This window comes from Sus scrofa, chromosome 6 (assembly GCF_000003025.6).
Source record: "Sus scrofa isolate TJ Tabasco breed Duroc chromosome 6, Sscrofa11.1, whole genome shotgun sequence".
Taxonomy (NCBI): Eukaryota; Metazoa; Chordata; class Mammalia; order Artiodactyla; family Suidae; genus Sus; species Sus scrofa.
Genome location: NC_010448.4, coordinates 31,733,287 through 31,752,126, shown reverse-complemented (window position 1 = coordinate 31,752,126; position 18,840 = coordinate 31,733,287). Strand labels below are relative to the sequence as shown.

Below are 18,840 nucleotides of genomic sequence, written 5' to 3'. Positions count from 1 at the left end.
CCTTTGAGCAGGCAGGATACTAGAAAGAGCAGAACAAGCTGAAGCAAAACTGACCTATAAGAACATTCATTCCTTTGCTGCATCTTATAAAGCCAGTATTTACAGGATTTACATGAAACAGAGAAAAGTGGTTTCTCCTGGAGGCCCCAGAAAGAGGCCAGGGGGTTACTATGCAATTAGATAAGAAAAGTCCCCCCTGAAACTTAGGTCAGGTGCTCAGCATCTCAAAATAAATAGTGCAAATGACTGAAATTAGTTATGACCTGATGTCAGCACTTGAGTTAAGAAATTAAGAATGAAGCTCTTCTCTCCGTCACATGGGTCTGATTTTGATCTCGTCTGTAATGGGTATGTTTTCACACTTGGACTGTCACCAGCGTAAACTGTCATCCTTAGTCAAAGACAAAGGTCTACATGAGTCAGAGACTAAATTACCATCTCACAGGTACTCCCTTGACTCAAGTACAGTCAAAGGCTGTTAATTAGCTGTAATTAAAAATGTATACAGGGGGAGTTCCCGTCGTGGCGCAATGGTTAACGAATCTGACTAGGAACCATGAGGTTGCGGGTTCGGTCCCTGCCCTTGCTCAGTGGGTTAACGATCCGGCGTTGCCGTGAGCTGTGGTGTAGGTTGCAGACGCGGCTCGGATCCCGCGTTGCTGTGTCTCTGGCATAGGCCGTGGCTACAGCTCCGATTCGACCCCTAGCCCGGGAATCTCCATATGCCATGGGAGCGGCCCAAAGAAATAGCAAAAAAAGACAAAAAAAAAAAAAAAGTGTATACAGGAATTCCCGTCGTGGCGCAGTGGTTAACAAATCCAAGTAGGAACCATGAGGTTGCGGGTTTGATCCCTGGCCTTGCTCCGTGGGTTAAGGATCTGGCGTTGCTGTGAGCTGTGGTGTAGGTTGCAGACATGGCTCGGATCCCACGTTGCTGTGGTGTAGGCTGGAGGCTGCAGCTCCGATTAGACCCCTAGCCTGGGAACCTCCGTATGTCACGGGAGTGGCCCTAGAAAAGGCAAAAAAAAGACACACACACAAAAAAGTATACAAATATCGTGTACAGAAAAAAAGACTTAATAGTGTTCTCTTGGAGGTAGAATTAGAGACTACATTTTTGTTTGCGTGTGTTAAGCTCTCCTAAAACGTGTTTTATTTAAACAAGTATTTTATTTAGAAAAATTAAACCAGTGCTTTCAGGTCTCACCTGACCATTTCTCTAACCATGGAATCATGGAATCCTTCAGTCTGTAGACAAACTACTACAATGAAATGTGTCACAAATGTCATCATGTGTAAACATAGCCTAAGTCAAAATAACAGAACTGTGATTAGCAGAATGATTTCTATTTGAGATGTGATCTCAGTCTCAGAAACTGACTTTAATCAATGAAATAATTACTTCTCAAAAGTAAAATCGAAATGAGAAAAACAAGGTAATTTTGTTAAGATTTTGAGCAGCCTTGGTATGATTATTTAGGCCTCTGTTCTGACACAAATGGGTTTCCTCACTAAATTTATCAACTATACCTACTTTGCGTACAGAGCTTGTAGACATGCTCCAGAAAGGGTTCATAACGTGTATTCCAAACAAAGAAATTGAGTGGTCTGTGTCATCAAACTCTTCGGTCCTCAGAATTCACTTTACCTTAAAATGAGATGGGAGAACAGAGAAATATACCAACACCAAGTGTTAAGACTTCTGAAATAGTTAAGAGCTAAATCTTAAAGCGCTAAACAGAAATACAATATAATATTATATAACATGTAGCTATAAAAACTTAGGGGAGGGTGTCCCCGTTGTGGTGCAGGAGAAACAAATCAGACTAGTATCCATGAGGATGCGGGTTCGATCCCTGGACTTGCTCAGTGGGTTGGCAATCCAGCTTTGCCGTGAGCTGTGGTTTAGGTCACAGATGCTGCTTAGATCCCGAGTTGCTGTGGCTTCGATGCAGCCAGCAGCTAGAGCTCCAATCTGACCCCTAGCCTGGGAACTTCCATATGCTGCAGGTGTGGCCCTAAAACAAACAAAAAACTTTAGAGGAAAAGAATCTTTAGAAAGTTTCTTTCTATACCCCCTCCCTCTTCTGACTCCAATTTCTTCCCCATCTTTAAATGCCTACAGGAATCTGTGTATGGAGTCCTTGGACAGGATTCAAAATATTCAGTGACACAGTTCAGCTCTGGTGCCAGAAGTGCCGAAGATATGGACTTATAACAGTTGCTACTAGCAGAATATCTAGGCATTTGACTACTGGGAAAGCCAGGCTCAGAATGCACTGTACCCACATACACAGAGGGTCTAGCACAGTTCTCAGGGCTATGGGAATTAAATATCCAAGGGGGCCGATTTAAGGGTGTCTTAAATGAGCCATCTTAAGTACTGAATGATTCCTCAGCAAAACTAGCACCAAAGGTAGAACATATGAGACAGAGAACTGGGTCCTCTTGGGACCATCCACAAGAAATGATATTTTTTAACTGCTTCAAGTGTGCAAACCTCATGATTACGCACTTAAGGTACTGCCAAACAACATGTAAAAATGCAACACAGGAGGGCACAAGAGATTTCACAAACACGAGTCTTCCAAACACCAAAGCTTCGAGAAGTGGATAAGACAGCATGTCTCAAAGGTCACAAAGTCAGTGGGTCATTTACTAAAAACACAAAGGAAGAGCAGCAAGTGGAGCTGTAAGAACAGCAGCTTGTCTGCCCTGGTGACTTCCTCCAGGCTCCAGCAGGTTTAAGGCAGAGCTCCTTGAGATTCCTACTTGCAACAATCAAAAGTCTGAGCATGAAAGAGTCAAAATTTAAGCAACATTTTACTAAATTCATGAGAAGCAAATAATTAGAGAAGCATGTACCAAATGTCCCTAATCAGCAGAAATTTGTTTTGGGCCAATCATTTGACATCATAGGTGGGCCCTGTAACCTGCCAGTGCCCATTACAGCTGTTTTGCTTTCCAAGATACAATGCCACCCAATAATTAAATCAAAGGAAGGAGGATTCTTGTTCTTCCACTTACCTGATGACTTACATTCAATAAGTAGCAACTTGCTACTGAGAGCTCCCTGCAAATCTGCCTTTAAAGGTGACTATGATACAGGTGAAAACGCTTGGGACATCAAAACCTGGGTGGGGGTATAGATAATCCTTTTGGGCAAGTATGAAAACAACAGTGGTTCTCAGGTCCCGAGTAATATATGAAGCACCCAACTGACATCTAGGACAGACCTGATTTAACAGGGGAACCTATCCCCTGGGATACACTGTGCACCACCATATAAATTTACTGGGGTGGATCAGTCACCTGTAAGGTCCCTTCCAAGTCGAACACGTAATGATTCAACAAGTTTGCCTTTAAGAAGCAAATAAAACTGACTTCCAGCTTCTCCTGTCTTTAAAAAAGAGGTACTGTCTACTGCTCCCTATGTATCCAGCAAAGACATAACCACCTGGAGAATTTTAAAACATTTTTCAGGAGTAACTCACCACTTAATAGATGTCTACCCTACCCAGGCGCAGTATTGCAGTTTCTAAAAGGAGTAACATAGATAGAAGAAAACACAGGACAAGTCCTAGTCATTCGAAACAATTTTAGACTTTGTGCTGCTTTGGTCGTACATCAACACGAGCGCCTTTCTTTACAACGTAAAGCTGAGAAGCCCTATCTTGGCTAGCCCTACATGAATGATCCGCACCAAAACTTAGGGGATGCGCGGTGCGTTCCTCCTATGTACCATAGACCCTACACAGGCACAAGACCCCGAACAGCCCTAAATTCTTTCTTAAGGGGCGAAGGAGGAGGACCCGGGGAAAAGATGAAAACAGCCTTGACCCCGGCCCCTTGGGACACCCGGGACGGGAACCCTCGCCTGGGGCGGAAACCCATCTCTGCGCATGCAGGGAATCTGGACAAACCTGTCTCGGGATGATGCAAGGCAGGGGCCAAAGCCCTACTCGCAAGCATAGGGCGAAGCCGGCCCCAGGCCCGCGAAACACTGGCGGGGACGGGGGAGCTGGGGGCTCGAGACTCGGACCCCACCCCCACCCCCGACCTGGGAGCGGGTTGGAGCCGGGCGTGGGGACGGGGCCCCGAGGAGGGTAGGCCCCGGACGGGGCGAGCCAGTCAGGCCCGCCTGCCCTCCTCAGGCCGGCCCGGCCCAGCTCCCCAAGAGCCCCCAAAGCCAGTCCGGGTCGCCGCAGCCGCCGGGGCATCAGGTATCTGCAAAGGCGGACAGGTGCCCTGCCCCGCCCCCGTGTCCCAGCTCGGCCTCCGTCACTAGCGAGTCGAGAGCCCCCCATACGGTAGGCAAATGCCGGACCCGGGGACGCAGGTGGCCCGGGTTTGAGGGCTCCACGGCCCTCGTGAACCTACCACCGTTCTGACAATGCCCCTCACCTTGGTGCTTTTAACGCAGTGTTCCCGGCTGCCGAGCGCCGTGGCGGCCCCACAGCATCTCTGGCCGCAGCGCGAGCCCGGACCCTGCCTACTCCCCGCCCCGCCCGGCTCTTGGCCTTGAGCTCCGCCCCTCATCCCTCTCTCCCCACCACCCCCGGGCCCGGAAGCTTCCGCCCAGCCTCACAGCGCCGAGTGGCTCCCATACCTGTCCGCCAAGGACGTTCTTCCGGGGGCGTTGGGGCGGCGACACTAGGGCCTGCCAATCAAATCTGCTCGGCTCGGGTGGGGCTGCACTTGACCCTCCCCTTACATAACAGGGAACCCTTACTCACAGAAGTTTCGGCCTGGGGGCAGGGAGGCGGCGGAAACAAGTGCCTGGACATAATTGGTCACGGCATCCGCCAGTCACCATGGAAACCAGCCCCAAGGTTTGTTCTTGGCCCGCACTGCGTTTCAAGAAGGCTGTGACGGGGTGTTTCCCAAGCCTGGGGCGGGGAGGAGCGCGGGGCAGGAGCCCTCTGAGAGGAGCCTGGGGGCGGGGCAGTCTCCCGACATCCTGGCCGCCCGCCCTGTTCGCTCCCCTGCTCCAAGCAGCCGGAGACCGCCACGTCCTGCCCACCTGGGTTGAGACGTCCTGCAGTGGGAGGGGCTGGGGTCTCTGTCAGGTTGGGAGAACCTAGTAGAACACCAGGTGTGCCGTGAGAAACGCCCAGTTTCTAAGGAATGGAGGAGTGAAGGGACACGGAGGATGGGGAGCTAAACTTACTAAGTCATCCTTTGGCAGTAGCACTGCCAGAAGAGCGTTTGTAAAGTCCATATCGGACCCAATCTCTAGAACCCGAATCTGGAGAAGTACCAACAAAGTACCTTGGTCACAAGCTCCTCTGGTGGTCCTGGTATGCACTGAAGTTTAAAGACCCTCTCTCGTGGTAACATAGCTCCCGGTCCTCTGAGTTTTAACTTTTATTTTTACCTCGCAAACCCCTTCTTTGATCTGGAATATTTTTACCACATCTAACCCACGCTAACTGTAAAGTTAGAAAGGCGCTCAAAAGCCTTCCACGGGAGCCATTTCAGACGAATAAGATCTACACCCCGCCTGATTTCCAAGGCACCCCCCACGCTGGCCTCGTTCCCATACTCCCATTTCATTTCCCACGTTTCTCTCCAGCCTCATTCTGTGACGGCTGCCCTTGGCTTTCACACCTACAAGCCTTTTCTTACCATGGTCTCGTCTCTTGGGATGTCCTTCCAGTCTCCACCTAACTCTGTCTTATACCCAGAAAAGGACAAATAGTCTCTGATCGGGTTGCTTGTTCAATTTTTGGTTGCCTTTAACATTCTGGTAAAACCACCTCTTTGTGAAATGGCAGGCAGCTAAACGCCTCTAATCCCAAGGGTTGGTTCTGAGATCCACTTTCCTCTTCTAGCGAAAAACATTCCTGAGCCATTTCCTTTTGTCCAGTTTGAATACACTTAGGAATGCTCTAATGCCCTTAATATTCATCTCAGTGACTATGAAGAGGAAGATAAGCAGGAAATCCTTTCTCCTGGCCACAGGTGGTCTCCCTTGGCACTTCTCTAACCCAATCCTTCCCAACCTCCTTGGCAGACTCATCATCCTCTGAACTTTTTTCCAATCTCACCCTCTGCTCTCCTCCTTGGCAATCTCATCCCTTCCCTAAGCTTCGCCAAGGACTCACATCATTTTTCCAGCTCAGACCTCTCCACTGAGTGTCAGATGCCTACACCAAACTGCCCATTTAGCACCGGATCCTTCAGACACATTATTAGAATCCTTACAGCTGCCTGTGCTGGAAAACCCAACTCAAACCTGCTTGCAGAGCAAGGGGATTTGCTTCAAGTGGTAGGGCAGGTTACAGTGGTAGCACCCTGGGCTCTGGCACTGCTTTCCTTCTAGTGCCTGGAATTTTCAGGCTGGTGTAGCAAGATGGCTGTTGCCATTCCAGATACACTCAGATATGACAATGTCTAGCAAAATAAAAAGGATCCTTTTCTTCCAGGGGTCTTTTTAAAATTAGAGCTGCAGGAGTTCCCGTCGTGGCGCAGTGGTTAACGAATCCGACTAGGAACCATGAGGTTGCGGGTTCGGTCCCTGCCCTTGCTCAGTGGGTTAACGATCCGGCGTTGCCGTGAGCTATGGTGTAGGTTGCAGACGCGGCTCGGATCCTGCGTTGCTGTGCCTCTGGCGTAGGCCGGTGGCTACAGCTCCGATTGGACCCCTAGCCTGGGAACCTCCATATGCCGCGGGAGCGGCCCAAGAAATAGCAACAACAACAACAACAACAACAGAAAGACAAAAAGACAAAAGACAAAAAAATAAAATAAAATAAAATTAGAGCTGCAGCTGCTGGCCTACACCCCCAGCAATGCCAGATCTGAGCATGTCTATGACCTATGCTGCAGCTTGGGGCAACGCTGTATCCTTAAGCAACTGAGCGGGGCCAGGAATTAAACCCGCATCTTCACGGACGATGTGTTGGGTTCATAACCCAGTGAGCCACAGCGGGAACACTGGGGGTCTTTTTTGAAGAACAAAATACCCTTTCCCAGAAACTCACCAGAAGCAATGTTCACCTTTCAATGACCAGAAGTGAATCACTGGGTCTCTGCCCAAGGCGAAACCAGTCAAGGGCAAGTGGACTGAGTCTGCCACAATCGGGCTAGGGATCAGCAAGATTTACCCTGATCCCTGAACTTTGGGCAGAGGAGTGACATGCTTGGATTTATATTTTGCAAAGGCTGCTTTGTATGGAGAGCAGATTATAGGGCCACGAGAGCATTCGGGATATCACTGCAGTAGTGCAGTGAGAGATAACCACGTGAATTTGATAGTAGAGACAAAGAAGTGAATGAATTTGGATACTGAAGAGGTGGAATGGATGGGACTCCGCCAGGGATAAGATAGGGAGGGTCAGGGGATGAAGACAAGGCACGTATCATGGATGAAGTTTAGGTTTTGGCTGAGCTACTGGCTGAATGGTGAGGCTGTTCACTGAGATGAGAAAGAGTAAGCCATACTGTTTGCGGGAATGGGGGAGATGGCAGAAGGGTCTCTTTCGGACAGGCAACGTTTGGGGGGTTTCCATAAGCACTATTGCTTGTGTACCTAATAACCATTCCCCGGCTCTCCCTCCCCCTCCCCCCGCTTCTTCATTGCTAACAGAGCCTTGATTTTTGCGGAGGAGTCCAGACCCTCCCTGGTTCCCTATTGCTCTTGGGGCAAAGTCCAAGCTCCTTATTGTGGCTGTGGGCCCAGCATGGGGGCCCACACCTGTCCACCCCCACAAGCCCCAGGCTCTCCCACTCTGCCCCACCCTAAGAGGAAGCCTTTGTACTGGGTGTTCCCTCTACCTGGACCATCCACCCCTACACAGATCTCTGCTCAAACACACCTCCTCTGGACAATTTTCTATTTGGGAGATGGCTTATTAATATCTATCCATTCTAGGAGTTCCCATCATGGCGCAGTGGAAACAAATCCAACTGGGAACCATGAGGTTGCGTGTTCAATCCCTGGCCTCGCTCAGTGGGTTAAGGATCTGGCGTTGCCGTGAGCTGGGGTGTAGGTTGCAGACTCGGCTCGGATCTGGAGTTGCTGTGGCTCTGGCGTAGGCTGATGGCTACAGCTCCAATTCCACTCCTAGCTTGGGAACCTCTATATGCCGCGAGTGCGGCCCTAAAAGGACAAAAGACCAAAAAAAAAAAAAAAAAATATATATATATATATATATATATATATATCTCCATTCTACACAGTGAAGTCCATGAGGAAGGAGCCATGTCTGTCTTGTTCTTTGTGGCCTCCCCAGCACCCAGTCTAATGCTGGGTGTAGTAAGTCTGCAACAAATATTTGACAAATGAAGGACAGAAGCAACTAGAGTACCAACCTGCCAACCCCAGCTCTACACCAAGAAAGTAGCTGATTATTAAAATGAGGATGATTTATTCAAATGAGGAGGCAGCTTTGAGATAACCTTTGAGATTGAAATATAAAGTATTAAGGAGAAGTTCCCACTGTGGCTCAGTGGGATAAGGACTTGAAGTCACTGTAAGGATGTGCGTTGGATCCCTGGCCTCACTCAGTGGGTTAAGGATCTGGCATTGTCATAAGCTGTGGTGTAGGATTCGGCTGCAGCTCCAATTTTATCCTTAGCCTGGAAACTTCCATATACCAAAGATAATGGCCAAAAAAAAAAAAAAAAAAAAGACTCACAAAGAAGAGGAGAGAAAGAACTCAAAGAAAATAAGAAATGAAAAGGGGGAGTTCCCGTCGTGGCGCAGTGGTTAACGAATCCGACTAGGAACCATGAGGTTGCGGGTTCGATAAAAATTCTTACCAGAGTGGGTAAAGAGGGAACATATCTTAACATAATATAGGCCATTTATGACAAACCCACAACCAATATAATAGTCAACAGAGAAGAGCTGAAAGCCTTCCCACTAAAATTTGGAAGAAGATAAGGATGCCCACTCTCACCACTTTATTCAACATAGTATTGGAATTCCTAGCCACAGCAACCAAAGAAAAGAAACAAAAGGTATCCAAATTGGAACAGAAGAGGTAAAATTGCCACTCTCCACAAATGACATGACACTATATATCGAAAACCTTAAGGACTCCACACAAAAAGGACTCCAACTTATCAAGGAATTCAGCGAAGTAGCAGGACCACAGATTAACATTCAGAAATCAGTTGCATTTCTGTATACTGACAATGGAATATTAGAAAAGGAATGTAAAAATACAATATCTCTTAAAATCACAGCCCCCAAAATTAAAAACCTAGGAATAAACCTGACCAAGGAGGTGAAAGACTTATATGCTGAGAATTATAAAATATTAATCAAGGAAACTGAAGCAGATTCAAAGATATGGAAAGAGGAGTCCTCCATGTGGCGCAGTGGAAACGAATCCGACTAGGAAACATGAGGTTGTGGTTCAATCCCTGGCCTCGCTCGGTGGGTTAAGGATCCAGTGTTGCCTTGAGCTGTGGTGTAGTTTGCAGATGCAGCTTGGATCCCACCTTGCTGCGGCTGTGGTGTAGGCTGGCAGCTGCAGCTCAGATTCAACCCCTAGCCTGGGAACCTCCATATGACATGGGAGTGGCCCTAAAAAGCAAAAAATAAAAAATAGAAAGAAATGGAAAGATATTCCATGCTTCTAGATTGGAAGAATTAATATTAAAATGGCCAGACTTAGAGTTCCTGTCGTGGTTCAGCAGTAAAGAACCTAACTAGTATCCATGAAGATGCGGGTTTGATCCCTGACCTTGCTTAGACCCAGCGTTGCCACGAGCTGTGGTGTAGGTCACAGATGTGGGCTCAGATGCCATGTTGTGGTGGCATAGGCTGACAGCTACGGCTTCCATTCAACCCCTGGCCTGGGAACTTCCATATGCCACAGGTACAGCCCTGAAAAGAAGAAAAAAAAAAAAAAAAAAAAAGGTCATACTATTCAAAGCAACTTATAGATTCAGTGCAATCTCTATCAAATTACTCATGACATTTTTCACACAATTAGAACCATCAATCCAAAAGTTTATATGGAACCACAAAAGACCCAGAATTGCCAAAGCAATCCTGAGGGGAAAAAAAAAAAGCAAGAGGCATAACTCTCCAAGACTTCAGACACTATTACAAAGCTGCAGTAATCAAGACAGTGTGGTACTGGTACAAAAAGAGACATACAGGAGTTTCTGTCGTGGTACAGTGGTTAATGAATACAACTAGGAACCATGAGGTTGCAGGTTCGATCCCTGGCCTTGCTCAGTGGGTTAAGGATCTGGCGATGCCATGAGCTGTGGTGTAGGTTGCAGACGCAGCTCAGATCCCACGTTGCTGTGGCTCTGGCATAGGCCAGTGGCTACAGCTCCAATTGGACCCCTAGCTTGGGAACCTCCATATGCCACGGGAGCAGCCCAAGAAAAGGTCAAAAGACCAAAAAAAAAAAAAAAAAAAAAAAAAGACATACAAACCAATGGAACAGAATAGAGAACCCAGATATAAAGCCAGACATCTATGGTCAATTAATCTTCAACAAAGGAGACAAAAATATAAAATGGGAAAAAGTCTCTTCAGCCAGTGGTGCTGGGAAAACTGGACAGGTGCATGTAAATCAATGAAACTAGAACACACCCTCACACCATGCACAAAAATAAACTCACAATGGCTTACAGACCTAAAGACAAGACACCATAAAACTTCTAGAAGAGAACATAGGCAAAACATCCTCTGACGTCAACCATACAAATGTTTTCCTAGGTCAGTCTCCCAAAGCAATACAAATAAAAATAGGAGTTCCCGTCGTGGTACAATGGAAATGAATCCAACTAGGAACCATGAGGTTGCGAGTTAGATCTCTGGCCTCACTCAGTTAAGTATCCAGTGTTGTCGAGAGCTGCGGTGTAGATCGAAGACACGGCTCGGATCTGGCATGGCTGAGGCTGTGGTGTAGGCCAACAGCTGTAGCTCTGATTCAACCCCGAACCTGGAAACCTCCAGATGCCTCAGGTGCAGCCCTAAAAAGCCAAAAAATAAATAAATACAAAAATAAGCCTACGGGATCTAATCAAATTTACAAGCTTTTGTACAGCAAAGGAAACCATAAAGAAAACAAAAGACAGCCTATGGAATGGGAGAAAATACTTTCAAACAATGCAGCCGACGAGGGCATAATCTCCAAAATATACAAACAATTCATACAACTCAACAGCAAAAAAGTAAACAACCCAATTGAAAAGTGGGCAGATAGATCTGAATAGACATTTCTACAAAGAAGACATATAGATGGCTGACAGGCACATGAAAAAATGATCACTACTAATTATTGGAAAAATGAAAATCAAAACTACAATTAGGTACTGCTTCACACCAGTTAGAATGGCCATCTTTAGTAAGTCTACAAATAACAAATGCTAGAGAGGGCGTGGAGAAAAGGGAACACTCCTGCAATGTTGGTGGGAATGTAAACTGGTACAACCACTATGGAAAACAGTATGGAAGTATCTCAGAAAACTAAATCTAGAACTACTATATGATCCAGTGACCCCACTCCTGGGCATATATCTGGACAAAACTTTCCTTGAAAAAGATATGTACCCCTATGTTCATTGCAGTACTATTCACAATATCCAAGACATGGAAACAACCTACATGTCCACTGACAGATGAATGGATTAAGAAGATGTGGTATATATACACAGTGGAATACTCTCAGCCATAAAAAAAGAACAAAATAATGCCATTTGCAGCAACATAGATGCAACTAGAGATTCTCATACTGAGTGAAGTTAAGTCAGAGAGAGAAAGATTCTATATCACTTATCTCTGGAATCTAATATATGGTACTAAGGAAGCTGTCTACAGAAAAGTAACAAACTCATGGACATGGAGAACAGACTTGTGGTTGCCAAAGCGGAGGGGGAGGGAGTGGGATAGACTGGGAGTGTGGGGCTAGTAAGTACAAACTATTGCATTTGGAGTGGATAAGCAATGAGATCCTAACTATATCTAAACACTTGTGATGGAACATGATGGAGGATGTGAGAAAAAGAATGTATATGTGTAACTAGGTCACTTTGCTGTACAGCAGAAATTGACAGAACATTGTAAATCAACTATAATAAAATTTTTTTTAAGTACTGGGGAAAAAACTCCTGACACTAAACCTTATCTATAAAAAACCTTTTCAACCACTTCATATTCATTATTTTAAGTTTTTGGAGCACATCTGATATTTGCGTCAAAAGATGAATTCTTCTTGCATCAGGACATAACAGATATGTGATTTATAGGAGTATTAAAGACTCCTGCTCATGTTCTAACCAGAAAAACATTAACTGAATCCATCCTTTGGGTCTTTGATAAAATTACCTGTACAAAGCAGTTTAGATCACTGATTTAATACTAAAGGAAGGACTGAAGAGAAGGAAGGGGACAAATGATGCTAAGTTTCATACACCTGCACACACCTGAGCCAGTATTTTAAGCTTCATCCATTTGCTTCCTAAATTCTTTTCTGAAAGGTAGATTCTTATATACTGATATAGTGTATCACTGATTATACCGATTGTTCAAGACACATGAGATGATTAGAAAGCTCTGCATTTATTTTATACATGAGAGAAAAATGAAGCAACACATCACAAGCATTTCTTTATGGATGGTAATATTTAGAATGATACTAAAGTAGGCACTGAAATTGTTTTTGTTTTTTGCTCTTTAGGGACCTGCACAGATGGAGTTTCCCAAGCTAGGGGTTGAACTGGAGCTACAACTGCTGGCCTACACTACAGCCCACAGCAATGTGAAATCCGAGCTGTTTTTGCAACCTACAGCACAGCTCATGGCAATGCCGACCCTTAACCCACAGAGCAAGGCCAGGGATCGAACCTGCATCCTCCTGGATCCTAGTTGGGCTCCTTAATCGCCAAGCCACAAAGGGAATTCCCTGTTTGTTTAATGAATGGATTTAAGGAAGGATATTAAATAAGTACTCATCTTTTGGTTAATAAAAATCCTCAGATATGGCAGAAATCATGAATTTTTGACAATGCGTGAAGTGTGAGAAGCACCACTACAGAGGATGATGGGGCTTTTATCCTTTCTACATCCTCAATGATCATTGCAGTTCTTGCTTACAACATCGCAGATGTGCTTCCAGTTTTAGATTGCATCACATTTTCTTCCCTGACCTAGTTCCTCTAACTCCTGACTCTCCAGTAAATGAGTGAGTTACGGTTGGGTGATTAGATAGATAGATGAAAAGATGACTTTTACAGACTACGGCATATTTCACATCTAAATCCGAGTAGCTGATGGGCTACTATAAGTTATTATGTCTCAAAGAAAAGAAGTGTCACACAACACTGCAGCTCATAGAAGGCCAGAATAGAGCTGATTTTCTTTTATAACCAAACAGGGCTTTGAACATGGCATGACATGACAAATAACCACCCCCGCTCTCTTAGCATGTGGCTAACTCTTCTACCAGCCACAAGAGCTACCATCTCTTTGATTGGCATTCTTTGCAAAATCACCTCGCTCTGCAGTTTCTGAGCATTTGGAAGGATGACAAAGGTTTCAGCTTAGTTTTAGCTAGAGCGGCAGATTCAGAAAAAGAAAACCAAAAGGAGAGAAAGCAGTATTCATCCACTGATAAATAATTCAGGGTATGCTGTAGGCAGGGCACTGTTCCTGACATAGACACCTTCCTTTGTCACAGCAGGTAAATAGTGAGACAAGAAGTTCCAGTGATTTTGAAAGGCTGCCACCCAAAGCAAATGACACCTTCACCATCACTTATTCCAACTACTTACTATGAAAATTTTCAGTCATACAGAAGAAATAGAGTATAGCAACCAGCCTTATACTCATCACCCAGATTCCATAATGGTTATAATGGTGTAATGGTCTTGCTGTTTTTTTCCTATTTTTTTCTTCCTGTATCATTTAAAAATAAATTGCAAAAAGATATCAGGATGGTGAAGTAGGAGGATGAGGAATTCACCCCTCCCCGCACCCTCCATGAATACATCAAAAATACATCTCTACATGTGGAGCAATTTTCACTGAAAACTAACTGGAGACTGACAGAATGACTCTTGTAGAACCAAGGCCGTAAGAAAGATCCATACAGAATTGGGTAGGAAGGGAAGAAGCAGCAATCAGGTCAAGACCTGATTGACCTGAGCCCCAGGGAAGGGACTCAGAAGAGGAGGGGGATTACATGGGCAGAGATCCCCCCTGGGGAGTAAGCAGTTCAAGCCATGTATTGACCACACCAGCCCTTGGGTAGGGTCTGACATGGGGAAGATAAATCCCCTAGGCTGTCTGGAAAGCCAATAGGACTAACAGGAGGAATGTGGGAAGCCTGTACTCTGCCTGTGAGGAGCATGTACATGCTTGCTTACTCCCAAAACAAGGCAGAGAGGGGGCAGATTGAAACTGCCTGGGATTCTGGCAGGTTTCTTGCAACTGCCCTGGCACACAAGCCAGCCTGAGCTGAGTGCTTGCACCAGCCCTGCCTGCTCTGCAGCACAGAGCCACAGTGAGTGAGGGCTGCACTGGCCAAGGGGAGAGTCAGCTGTGAGGGATGATGGTGGCTTGGACCTGGAATGGCTTCTGAGTGGGGAGGGGGAGACCATGAACATGAGTTCATGGAGGTAGTGCATCAGAAGCCATCTGGGGCCCTGACTGTGGTCATGGCCACCACAGCCTGGCTCATGCCAAACACCAGCACCAGTTCCTCTTGCTCCAGCACTGCTCGCTCCCCTCTGGGAAAAGGAATCAGTGCTGGGATAGTGGAGAGAACATATTTAAAGGAAACAGAGCTAGTTAGCCCTGGCTCTCAGGGCTTCTGCTCCAGCAATTGGGACTTGCTGGCCCCTAAGCACAAGAGAAGCCCTGGCTCAAACCTGGTGCTGGCTCTAGCCCCTTCAACTCCAGCTCACCCCCTACCAAGGTGATAGCTAACAGCACACTCTGGAGAAAGGGGTGGAAAATGTATTTGATGAAATTATGGCTGAAAACTTCCCAAACCTGAAGAAGGAAACATATCCAGGTACAGGAAGCACAGCATATCCCAAACAAGATGAACCCAAACACACCCACACCAAGAAATATCATAATTAAAATAACAAAGGTTAAAGAGAGGATTCTAAAGATAGCAAGAGAAAAATAAAAGAGTCATATATACAAGGGGACCCCCACATAAAATGATAAATGTTTTTTTCTGTAGAAACTTTGCAGGCCAGAAGGGAGTGGCATGATATATTTAAAGAGCTGAAAGGGAAAATCCTGCAACCTAGGATACTCTGCCTAGTAATACTATAATTTAGAACTGAAGGAGAGATAAAGAACTTCTCAGACAAATGAAAACTAAGAGTTCACCAATACTAAACCTACCCTAAAAGAAAAGTTAAAGGTTCTTCTAAATAGAAAAGAAAAGGCTATAAGAAGAAACACCCATAGGAAAGGGAAAATCCCACTAGTAAAGGCAAATATACATGAAAGGATCAACCCCTTAAAAAGGCTAGTACAAAGATTGAAAGGCAAAAAATGTAAAATCAACTATAATAATCAGTAATGTATAAACATAAAGGTTTAAAATGACATCAAAAAGACAAAATGTGTGAGAGAGGAGTAAATAGTGTAGATCCTTTATAAAGTGCTTGAATTTAAATGACTATCAGTTTAAAACAAGTAGATATAATTTTAGGTCAACATATATGAATGAACCCCATGGTAACCACACCAAAACCTACAACAGATGCACAAAAGCTAGAGAGAAAGTAATACCAGCATGCCATTAAAGAAAAATCAACAGAGAATTCTCATCATGGCTCAGCAGAAAGAACCTGACTAGTACCCCATCATGGCTCAGCAGAAAGAATCTGACTAGGTTCAATCCCTGGCCTCACTCAGTGGGTTAAGGATCCAGTGTTGCAATGAGCTGTGGTGTAGGTCGCAGATGGGGCTCAGATCCCACGTTGCTGTGGCATAGGCCAGCAGCTACAGCTTCAATTCTGCCCCTAGCCTGAGAACCTCCATATACTATGGGTGTAGCCCTAAAAAGACAAAAACAAAACAACAACAACAACAAAATCAACAAATCAAACCACAAAGGAAGAAACTAAAAGAAGAACAGAGAGGAACAACAAAACAACCAGAAAACAAGTAACAAAAAGGGTAATTAGTATATACCTATCTATAATCACTGTGTCAATGGACCAAAAATGCTCCAATCAAAAGATATAAGGTGGTTGATTAGATAAAGAACTAAGACCCATTTATATGCTGCTTACAAAGAGACTCACTTTAGAGATAAAGACACACAGAGAGTGAAAGTGAAGGGATGGGAAAAGATATTTCATGCAAATGGAAACAGGAAGACAGTGGGAGTAGCAATATACACATCAAACAAAATCAACTTGAAACAAAGTGAGACTATAACAAAAGACAAGGTCATTGTACAATGATGAAGGGATCAATACAAGGAAAGGATATAACACTTGTTAACATATGTGCATCTAATACGGAAACACCTGAATACATAAAGCAAATATTAACAGACATCCAAGGGGGAAACCAACAATAACACAAAAACAGTAGAGACCTTTAACATCCCACTTACATCCCTGGACAGAGGATCCAGCAGAAAATCAATAAGGAAACAGCAGTCTTAATGGAAAGTTTAGACCACCTGGACTATTAGATGCCTATGAGACATCTCATCCCAAAACAGCAGAATACACATGCTTTTCAAGTGCATATGGAACGTTCTCCAGGATAAATCATGTGCTTGGCCACAAAAACAAGTCTCAACAAAGATGAGAGGACAGAAATTACATCAAGCATTTTTAATAGCACAATGGTATGAAACTAGAAATCAATTATGGGAAGAAAAATGGGAAGAACACAAACTGAACAACATAGTTTGTGGAGACTAAACAACATACTACTAAAAAAAAAAAAAAAAAGAAAAAAGAAAAGACAAACAAAGAAAAAAGGAGGAGTTCCCATTGTGGTGCAGCAGAAACGAATCCAACTAGTATCCATGAGGATGCAGGTTTGATCCATGGCCTCACTCAGTGGGTCAGGGATCTAGCATTGCCATGAACTATGGTGTAGGTTGCAGACATGGCTGGGATCCCAGGTTGCTGTGGTGTAGGTTGGCAACTGTGGCTCCAACTGGACCCCTAGCCTGGGAAATTCCATATGCCGTGGATGTGGCCCTAAAAAGAAAAAAAAAAAAAAAAACAGATAAAAGTCCTGTTTAAAATCACATCAAAAAGGATAGAATACCTACGAATTAAACCAAGGATGTGAAAGACCTATAGTCTGAAATCTATAAAATATTAATAAAGGAAATTGAAGATGATACAAAGAAACAGAAAGCTATCCCAAATTCATGGACTGGAGGAATTAATATAATTAAAATGTCCATACCCAAAGCAATCCCTATCAAAATACCCATGACATTTTCTACAGAACTGGACAAATAATCCTAAAACTTATATAAAAGCACAAAAGACCCTGAATTGCCAAGGCAATTTTGAGAAAAAAGAAGGAAGCTTGAGGTATCACGGTCTCTGATTTTAGACTATGCAACGAAGCTAGAATAATCAAAACAGCATGGTACTGGCACAAAAATAGACACATGGATCAATGGAACAGAATAGAGAGCCTATAAATAAATCCACATACTTTTATGGTCAATTAATCTACAAAAAGGAGGCAAGATAGGTCTCTTCAATACATGTTGATGAGGAAACTGGCAGCTACGTGTAAAAGAGTGATTTTAGAACATTTTCTCACACCATATACAAAAATAAACTCAACATGGATTAAAGACCTAAATATAAGACCTGAAGCCATAAAACTCCTAAAAGGAAACAAACAGGCAGAATACTCTTTGATGTCAAAGATAACAATAGGATTTTGGATCTGTCTCCTAAGGCAAAAGAAACAAAAGCAAAACAAAACAAAATGGGGCCTAATTAAATTTAAAAGCTTTTGCTCATCAAAGGAAACCACCAACAAAAGCCAACCTACCCAATGTGAAAATACTGGCAAATGAGACAAACAAGGGATTAGTATCTGAAATGTATAAACAGCTCAGACAACTTAATATCAGAAGAACAAACAGCTCAAATTAAAAATGGGCAGGTGGAGTTCCCATTGTGGCTCAGTGGAAACAAAACCCGACTAGTATCCATGAGGATGTGGGTTTGATCACGGGCCTTGCTCAGTGGGTTAAGGATCCGTACAGCATTGCCGAGAGCTGTGGTGTAGGTCAGAGATGTGGCTCGGATCTGGCATTGCTGTGGCTGTGGTGTAGGCTGGCAGCTGCAGCTCCAATTAAACCCCTAGCCTGGGAACTTCCATATGCTGTGGGTGAGCCCTAAAAAAGAAAAAAAGAAAAAAAAAGACAGGAGACCTTAATAGACATTCTTCCAAAGAAGACATACAGACGGCCAGAAGGCACAAGAAAAGATGCTCAATAGTGCTAATCATCAGAGAAATGCAAACCAAGACCGCAATGAGATATCACCTCACACTTGTCAGAATAGCTATCATCAAAAGTCTACAAATAACAAATGCTGGCAAAGATGTGGAGCAAAGGGACCTCTTGTACACCGTTGGTAGGAATGTAAATCAGTGTCACCACTATGGAAAACAGAATGAAATTTCCTCAAAAACAAAAAAATAGAACAATCACCTGATCCAGCAATTCCACTCCTGGGTATATATGTAGAAAAAAATTTAAACACCTATTTGAAAAGATACACACATGCCGATGTTCATAGCAGCATTATTCACAAGAGTCAGGATGTGGAAGCCACCCAAGTGCCCATCAACAGATGAATGGGCATTCCCATCGTAGCTCAGCAATTAACGAATCTGACTAG

At 44.3% G+C, this 18,840-nt stretch overlaps 1 protein-coding gene across 3 annotated transcripts in view; it reads right to left on the bottom strand.

The window, feature by feature from the left end:
- The window catches only part of AKTIP (AKT interacting protein), a 51,626-nt gene that overhangs the window by 5,752 nt on the left and 27,034 nt on the right, over window positions 1-18,840 (bottom strand). Inside the window, exons 1-2 of one of the 3 annotated variants that reach the window (XM_021093427.1) lie at window positions 4,405-4,551; window positions 1,535-1,648 (exon numbers count right to left, since the gene is read on the bottom strand). In XM_021093427.1, the coding sequence (XP_020949086.1) occupies window positions 1,535-1,576 (42 nt within the window). In that variant the 5' untranslated portion in view covers window positions 1,577-1,648; window positions 4,405-4,551. 3 annotated transcript variants of the gene reach the window in all.